Source organism: Brachionichthys hirsutus, chromosome 20 (genome assembly GCF_040956055.1).
Source record: "Brachionichthys hirsutus isolate HB-005 chromosome 20, CSIRO-AGI_Bhir_v1, whole genome shotgun sequence".
In the NCBI taxonomy this organism is placed as follows: Eukaryota; Metazoa; Chordata; class Actinopteri; order Lophiiformes; family Brachionichthyidae; genus Brachionichthys; species Brachionichthys hirsutus.
The window spans coordinates 2,419,508-2,428,550 of record NC_090916.1 but is presented as its reverse complement, the minus strand read 5'-3'; the positions used below and the strand labels follow the sequence as shown (position 1 = coordinate 2,428,550).

General features: G+C 49.4%; 1 protein-coding gene across 1 annotated transcript; it reads left to right on the top strand.

The window, feature by feature from the left end:
* The first annotated feature begins 1,702 nt into the window (after positions 1-1,702).
* bmf2 (BCL2 modifying factor 2) lies at positions 1,703-8,542 on the top strand. Its single transcript, XM_068754166.1, has 4 exons — positions 1,703-1,853; positions 4,531-4,762; positions 6,192-6,409; positions 8,426-8,542. The coding sequence occupies exons 2-4, from the start codon at positions 4,546-4,548 to the stop codon at positions 8,540-8,542; spliced, it is 552 nt and encodes a 183-aa protein (XP_068610267.1). The 5' UTR covers positions 1,703-1,853; positions 4,531-4,545.
* Positions 8,543-9,043: the final 501 nt, after the last annotated feature.

Below are 9,043 nucleotides of genomic sequence, written 5' to 3'. Positions count from 1 at the left end.
TGAAGCGGGACAGTGTGAAATCAGAAAATCCTGCAGGAGATGTCCGATGCGCCATGCAAGAGAAAAGAAAACACATCCGCTTTCAACCAGAAACTATCTCCTGGGAAAATCTGACTCACACGATGGGATCACAAAGTCTCACTTCTCTTGCCTGTCAGTTTTAAACTTACTAACCCCCCCTTGGTATTTAAGGCTTGGTTTCACTTTACTGGTTTTTCTTCCTCTTTTGAGTAATGTCAAGGCATGCTGCCACCCTGCAGTGAGTGTCACCACCCATGACTGATGTCGACTCCGATGTTGCCGTGCATTCATCTGATGAGGGCAGCATGCTGGCTGCCCTGAAGGGATGAAATAAAATTGGCTCCCTGTTGCTATCAATAAAATGCTGTCAAATCACTAGGATGCATTCAAGGACGTTTGAGCAGTGTTATGTTATGCTATGCGTTTTCTTTAATCCAATGATGCCTTATCCGAGATCAAATCCATAACCATAATTCAAGGTCACTGCATTTGCTATCGCAAACCATTTACATCTGGACTTTTAATTAAATGTGCACCAAAGTGCACACACTCGTGGATAACAACCCCTCAACATGAATATAAAATAATAATAAAAATTATATCCATGAATTATTCCCTCTGAAATTTAAGAAAATGTTGTATCTTGCCATGATAAAGGATGTGAATACTGTACATTCCTTTGCCCAGATCCATACCATAATGTAATGGGGACTATTCTGGCCACAGACTCATCCTCACACCATCAAGGTGAAAACTTTAAACATAATGGTAAAAGAAAAGTTGCATCATATTATCAGGAAAATCATCAAAGGTAAAAAAAAAAAAATCATTTAACAGAATGTGTAATGTTATTATTACAATTATATCACAGTAATAGTATTACAGTGTATTGATTTCGAGGTTGAGGAAGTGCACAAACTGCACATCCTCTGCAGGTACGATAGCTGTACGAAAATAGTAGTGAAGGTACAATATAAATATAATATAATAAAACTGAGAGTGTACTCATATGATAAAACTAGGTAGGATACATGACTAATTGATCGGGTTAGCCTTCATGTGTTTATGCTATGCCTCCTTTATAACGTTTGCAAGACACGCATTCACACAATGAAACATTAACAAGCATGTGTGGCAACTCCATTGGATAATGTCATTGTTTTTTTCCTTGACTGTACTCAACCCATCATCACAAATCGTGCTGTTGAGCATTTTTAATCATCAGTAATTGGATGGGCTCAAGACTCTATCTAGCAGCCACTCCCAATCAGCTGAGATGAGCTAAAAACAGTCACATGTTGTATCTGGGTTTCTGTTTTTCCCTTCCACGTGTCAAGATACTCGGAGCTGAAGGCGGGATCAAAACAAACCATCTGATTGGTCCACTGCGTGTCACCAGCTTCAAGTGGGGCTGCTCTCTTAAAGGGCCAGACACTGTTTGTGTCCGCGCTGACAGATAACAGACACGTTTTTATCGCGTTTACGTTTCCTCGCCACCGCATTTGTGCCAAAACCGTCCAGCAGTGTAAACGGTAAACGGTTTCGGTGTGCGGTGTTTGCTTGAACACGAGCTGACGACTCGGTTTTCTTTCACATCATTAACGAGGGGCGGGTCCCTCCGGTCGAGGCGGGTCGTCGGGACACCAACGAAGAAGAAGGAGAAGAAGAAGAAGAAGAAGAAGAAGAAGAAGAAGGAAAACACAGGAGCCTTTTCCGAGGCAGCGAACGTCCGCCGGTGATTGTTGATGCAAAGAGGAGTACGAGACGCGTCGCCGCGGTAGGAGACGAGCGAACGGGGAGACACGGAGAAACGGAAAACGTGTTTTCTGGCGGTGAGTGAGACGCGCGTCACATTTTTAAAACGCGCCATTCCGACCGACGTCGCGCTCGGCGAGTTTGTCAACAAATGTGCGGGCATGCCCGGGCAGGGATGGAGTGAGCGCTGCGCGGACGTAGCGGGGGGTCGGTGCGTGCTAGGCGGCGTCTGGAGACGTCGTTCCGCCGCGTTTCTGTTTTCCGACCCGCCTGAGACTTTCTTCTGTTGTTTCACCGGACGAAGAGAACAATAACCGGCGTCGTCCATCCTGGACCGCGGACGCCCCGCTGTCCGTCGGACACATCTGGCGTGTTTTTGTAGTGTTTTTGTTTTTGTTTTGCTATTCCGCAATATTAAAAGCAAGAAAGTGTAATATTACTATAAAAAATATAGTCAAAAAAAAGTGAAATTAGCCATGCCCCGTTTTAAATGTTAGGGTTTACTGCCTCGGGTTGTGGAGAGAAATGTCCGCGGAGGATAATGACTCCCGCCTCGGAGGCTCCGTCCGAGATGCTGGAACGTTCATCGAGTTTGTTGTTGTTGTTGTTGTTGTTGTTTTAACGCTGGCGGAAGTTCTGCATACTTTTTTAATCAAGTAAAAGTGAACTTTAGCGGTGTGTGTGTGTGTGTTTCTGTTCAGACTCGCCTTTTGCTGGAGGTTCGGCTGTTATTAGAGATTGTTCTGTGGACAGAACCGAGCCGACCCGACCCGGCGCCGGGACGGTGCGCGCCTGAGACGCGACCCATTCCGGCTGATGCTCCGGAGCTCCCATCAACAGTCTGAACGATCATAATGAAAACGGTGTAAAAAAAACCTTTTCATAATTTCTGTACAAAGTAACGTAATACACAAAGTAACGCACACACAAAGTACAGGACGGGAACTCGTCACCAGTTTAACCCTGCATTTGCCCCACCAATCGCAGGATGCGTTCACGGGCAGAAGGAGAAGTCGCTGCAGGGCTCACCTTGTTGTGCTCTCCGCCCAGAGCCGTGCACGGAGGAAAACCACGTGCACGGATGGTGCAGCAGAGGGAGCCACTTTCTGTGCAGCTTTGAGCGGCTTGCAGCCAGGCCTCCTCCCCCCCAGCGGTGTTGTGTGTGCGTGTGCGTGTGTGTGTGTGTGCGTGTGCGTGTGCGTGCGCGCGGGTGCGTTGTGTCTATCTGTAGGGTTCTCTGGCTGTGTTTGTGTGCTTCCACGCAGTCCAGTCCTCTGCTGTCCTCTTGGCACAGAGGACAGCTTTCGATGCTGGAAGCGAGGTTAGCGCAGAGCGAGGCTAAAACACGGAGGCATGCTTCTGTTTGGCGTAAAGCAAATACTCAGACTGACAAATCTTCGACTGAATATACTCGTGGCCTGCCTGATCATTCCGGATCTTCCACCGCTGTTTTAGGTTTTGTACTTTGACATGATGTGATATGACATCATGCAAAGGGACACTTTCACAAAGAGATCTACGACTGGGGGGGGGGGGGCACAGTCAGCAAACACTATACCAGTATATCCAGTTTCAACCCAGCCCGCCTGTCTCCGCTTACACAAGAAAGGGACAAGATGGGTACCTTGGCAAAAAAGAAGAAGACGAAACAGTCGTTCAGACTGTGGCATGTGGCCAAGATGGAGGAGGGCGTGCCTGTTTGCGTTCGGCAGGCACGATGAGGATGGAGTGCGACTTTGTTATCGCCCTCACGGAGCGGCTATCGAGCTGAACTTTGGCTTGGCTCGGGTTTCACTCGCGCTCCACCTGCTGCCGAGCGTGTTGGTAGTGGAAACATGGAGCAACAATAAGCACAGCCCTAAATCTTAATCTCCGGAGCGTTCCGGGCTCTGTGCTGCACGGGGGGGGGGGGGGGGGGGGCTCATACGGAGTTAGCCGCCCGCTGGGCCCGCTGGGTCTTCCTGTTCATTTTGCTCCTGTTGCTGTAAGAGTTCAGCTGCTCGGGGCCTTTTACATGTTTGTTGCATTACCAGAAGGGAGACTATCCACCTCCGACTGCTTGTTTTCAATATTACAGCATCACACGAGTTTAGCCTGTCACTGCGCATTATAATGAGTCATTATTCAACGTTAACAGACGCGGTTAGATCACTTTCTATTTGCCAGATGTCTAAAGTTCCCACTGATGCTGAGTCAGCATAAACGCCGTGTTATAATAGGTGCGTTTACATGGACAAAATGTCTTTATTCCGATCAGAGTTCAGAGTAAAATTGTGATCCGATGCGCCGTGTTCATGGACCCTAAAAATCCGATCCGATTAGGATTTGCGTGTTCATGCATCACACTTTTGATCGGAACAGAATATTCTGACATGCGCAGTTTGACCACCGGAAATGGTAGAAGAAGAAGCGTAGCGTAGCAACTTCCGCTGTAAACAAATCATCGCTCGGCGCTATTCTGCCTGAAACGTCAGCGTTATTTCGCTCGTTTTCCCCGTTTGCGCTTTTACTTTCCTCCTTTAATGTCTCCGGCAACATGTTTGTTTCAGATATTGCCCAGTTCTGTCTTCCGCCCGCCGTGCTTTTCGCTCGCTCTGCTTCAACTAGCTTCCGGCAATAGCAGCAGCGCGGTCAGAATTTTAACCGGGTTAAATGTGTCCGTGTAAACGCACCTAGTGTTAAGCGTGCACCACAGGCCTGCAGACAACTCTCACCTAAAGTTTGCCTCTGGTGTCCGCTCTCTCGTCTTTCCAGGTGCTGAGGCGTCGGATGGATGATGAGGAGGAGGACATGTCACGGCCTATCTCGCAGCTCTGGGGAACGCCCTTTAGGGACATCAAATACGAAGAGCGAGCCACACAGATCACGGCTGGGCAGGCCCTCGCGGCCGCCGCGGCGCCCTCGTCGCGGAGCCACGGCGACGGCAGCATCGGCATCAGCACGCTGGCGTGTGGCTTGTTCCGGCAGCCTCGCATGCCCTTTCACGGTAAGAGAGGGGCGCGGTGATTTAAGCCTGCCGGACGTCGAGGTGGCCTCTCGGTTTTAGAATTTGAGCGTGTGTGGAGAATCTAGCGATTAAAACCTGCTGCTCCGATTTGGTGAGTGTCAGATCAGGAGATTTCTAGGGCAGCGGTTCTTAACTTGGGTTTGCTCGAACCCCGGGGGTTCGGCGGAGGCCAAGACACAACGGTGTGCGCATCGTTCACGCTGCGTACGCGCGTATGATTCGTCACAGCTGATCACGCCGCATCGCGTTGGCCTCAATGTCAGGGCCGCAGAGAATTCGGTGCGCTCAGTCGTCGACCTCTGACCCGTGGCTGCACTTAATTTGGTCATTTCCATTTTAATCTCTTCGTACTATGTCGAGCAAGAAAAAAAGAAAGCGGTTGGACGAATACTCGTATGTCGAGGTATTACTGTACTGGCCTGTCCTGTATTACTGTAAGTTTTATTTTTCCAATTATGAAGGGTTCAGTGAATGCGTGTGTGAAAACTGCGGGGCTTAAGAACCGCTGTTTTCCCACAAAGTCAAACCTGTTCCTAACCAAACAGGAAAAACAGACATTAAGTTCAAAAAGCCGCTTTTATATAATTTAATAACCAGATTGTTTGCCGTACCCTGTAATTGCCTTTATTATGTCATTACTCCGAGCAAACTAAATCTTAATAACTGTCATATTCCAGCCGGTTTCTTTAACATGCATTTTAAAGCAACATTAAACGAAGCACTTCAAATAACCTATCCTCCACACACACACACACACATAAAGGCAACGTGTCTACACGAAGTCCAATAGCGTTTGGCCTTTTTGTTAATCAAATCAGCGTGGCGCCCGCCGCCGTAATGAATGTCGAGGAAGAATGTTGTTTGTTTGCTGAACTCAGGATCAGCATGTGAGACGCACGTCGTCCCGTGCTTAAGTGGATAAACGCTGTCCTGCGATCACCTTGTCCCTCATTGTCCTCTCTCCGGTAATGGGCGCCGTGCGCTCGGGCCGTCGCCACGTCTCGTCCCGAGCACGCAGTTTCTGAGAGATGCTGTAGGCGGGATAGAAAGCCATTCTTCACACATGATAACTTTAAAAAAAAAAACATATTTCACTACGAGCGGCATGAATGCAAAGCAAGCGCTGAGACGACGGGTAAACTGACCGCCACGCCTGCCGAGTTTTTCAGCGGCGTCTTTGTGGATTTTACGAGTTGAACTCCTTCTTATTTATCCATCAGAATATCTGCTGCTATAAAAAAAAAAAACCTGTTCGTGTTTCACAAAGCAATGTAGCACCAGTGCTAAGTGCTGCAGCGTTTATTCACTTAACTAGTCACTGAACAAATTATACCAGGCATGACCTGAAGCCGGTGTATTTAACACAAATTTAAACGAGCTTTAAGAGGCTGGGATGTTTTCTTTTCAGGCAATGCTGGATTGCGTTCACATTTCCCTGCTCATTTTGAGCCGATGGAGGACCAGGGAGAGAGGCCGATTGAAGAGGAGGCGGAAGAGGGCCCAGGGGAGGAAGGCGGCGGCGTGGCGGCGAGGCCGGAGGAGCAGGCAGGAGTGAGCGCCGAGGCACAAGTCGGGCGCAAACTTCGGGAGATCGGAGACAAGTTCCAGCAGGATCACATCGAACTGGTAAGCCTCGCCGCCAAGCAGCAGAGTGGCGCCTTCCCACCCGAAACGGCCTGCTGGAGGGGGGGGGGGTTGCGTGGGCTGTGAGGTCTTCAACTGGACTTTGTTGCTGTGTTTACTTCATGCATGTCACACCTTGGGCCAATTTGTTTGGGGTGAAGTATTTTGGCAGCTGGACTGGCTGCAACCCGCCGGGGCTTAACTCCAGCCGCGCTGTGATTCCTCTGATCCCCCCCCCCCCAACTTCCTTTCGTTGCATGCGTCTCGCTAACTTGAGGGTAGACCGACCTCCACTTCCTCAAAGATGCCCTGAGAAGCGAGAACCAGTTCGGGGCTCGCGAGGCTTTTAGAGATGATAAACGTAATTGGGCACGGAGCTTCGCAATTTGTGGCACTCCCGCGGGAATAGTTAAACACACACACACACGCACCGTGTGTAGCTGGAAAGCTCCACTTACTAATGTGTCACAAGCTTACAGATGTTTCAGCAGCTGGAGAGGGCAGGTTCTCCACTCTGTTTCTGTGCTTGCATTAGTTTGTAAAGCTGGGAGAGTCCACATCACCGCCTGACCCAGAACGTAGTTAATAAGTAGGGACATACTGGGAACGGATCCGTATCTGCTGGTTGGACCGTTCTCCCGCGGAGGGGAAGAAGGAAAATGAGATTTCTAGAAAAAGGAACAAAGAAAGTGAGAAATTTGGACAAATATTTTCGACAGCCGGTGAGATCGATGCGACAAACACGAGCGAGACGCACGTCTGAGTCTGGGTCGACTCGGCTGGCTGTTTATACGCGCGTCTAAAAATAGAGTCTGACTCACGACTACCCACAATACCTCAGTTGTCCTGCCGACTGCCTCGGTGTGTGTGTGTGTGTGTTTTGGATGTGTGACTCTGGCAGAGATAAGAGCGACTATTTACTTATTTTATCTGCTGTCTCCTCTCGACTTTGTTTAGTCCTGCAGCGATATGATCCTGTATGAATATTCTGAACGGAGCGTAATCACAAGTAATCTGTTCTGAGCCGCTCCCTCGCCGCGCCGTCTCTGTTGCTGTTGTTACACTTACGGCCCCAAGGAAGCGTTATGGTTGTGGACTAATGTATGTATATATTATACACATCTATGTATATTTGTGTTTTGTGCACTACCTGTGTAGGAAATCAAACGCTAACCTAACATGGAGTGGAGGAGCAAAAATTCACGCACTTGCCCCCCCCCCCCCCCCCCCCCCATCGAGCTTCCCGACGTTCCCAGCAATCCCAACTCGATGCAGGAGCAGCCGACGGGACTGAATTGAACTGGCACCGCTAAATGTAACCCCTAACTGGTCCTAATTGCCTTAATTCTAGATTGTCAGGCTTATTTAAACAGCACCCTGGTTTCTGCCAAACGCTGCCATTTACGTGGGCTGTGTGTGTGTGTGTGTGTGTGTGTGTGTGTGGGGGGGGGGGGGGGGGGTAGCGGGAATGCTTATGCAACAGGCTGAAACAACATCTCCGGCTTTCTGAACGGCTGTTCATTAAGCCGGGGGTAGCTGTGCAGCCCCGGAGATGAGCAGAGGGCTGCAGGGGGGTCCTCTTAATCAGCCCGCCCCACGCCAGAGCACGATGGGACCGGGAGGTGACGGAGGCCGGGAGGTGACGGGGGCCGCTTCTGTTTCCCGCGCTGATTATTCGGCTGACTTTGCTACGGGAAGCGTTCTGCCCGTTAGCATCAAAGTTTCTGTTTTAGAAGTCAACAATGCATTTGTTTTTGTTTTTATAAGAGTGTCTGACTCCGGCGGGAGGAGGAAGAGGAAGAGGAAGGTCGGCACTGTCTTGGTCCGCGGTCGAGTTTTGCGATTAAAAGCTCGAGCTCAGGCTTTATCTTAGTCCACAAAGATTTGCCGGAACAAACGAAAGGTTCTGAAGTCATTTTCATCGCCGCAGGGGCGAAGCTCTGAATAGTGGCGCTGCGTTCCGACAGTCTCTCCCGGACCGGATTAGCCTAATGTGGATTCTCTCCTGTCTTCCCGCAGTTCCTGATGCATCAGAGACAAAACCTGCCCGTCTGGATGCGCCTGACGATGGCCCTGCTCGGCATTCTGTTCCCCAGAGAGGCTCCCTTCCCCCGTCTGAGAGGAGCGCAGAGATGAAGGAGCCTCCTTCTGATCCCTCCTCAGCCTTTGCCCCCCCCCCCCCCCCCCCCCCCCCATCTTCTCCCACAGGGACAAGGGACTGGACTTTTAAGAGATGGCACTGTAAGATGAAACACGGGTTTGGATTTTGTTTTCTAATCAAATATGAAGATGAAATGAAGAAGACACTGGCCACCGCTGGACGGCGGCCGATGACAATTATTATTATTATTATTATTATTTTTGTTTGTTTTTCATCTTTCCAAGAAGGAGCCATTCTGTTTTGAAGAGATATTTTCGAAATATTTGTAAGATGACCTATTTTGTACAGTAAACTGCTCTTTTTATTTGGCGATTCAAGTCTTGAAGGACCTCTGTCAGTCCAGGGAATGCCTTATTCTCTCGCGCCGCAGTCCAACGCTCGCATTAAGGGGCTCTTAAGAAAGAGATCAAGTTTAAGATTCGGCCACTTTCATGGCGGCAGACTGTGGACACAGACATTTCTGTGCTGACGTTACT

Coding starts and splice junctions, on each gene's coding strand:
- bmf2 (XM_068754166.1), top strand. CDS start 4,546: ATGGATGATGAGGAGGAGGACATGTCACGGCCTATCTCGCAGCTCTGG. Junction 4,763..6,191: donor GCCTCGCATGCCCTTTCACG/GTAAGAGAGGGG, acceptor TTTTCTTTTCAG/GCAATGCTGGATTGCGTTCA. Junction 6,410..8,425: donor AGCAGGATCACATCGAACTG/GTAAGCCTCGCC, acceptor GTCTTCCCGCAG/TTCCTGATGCATCAGAGACA.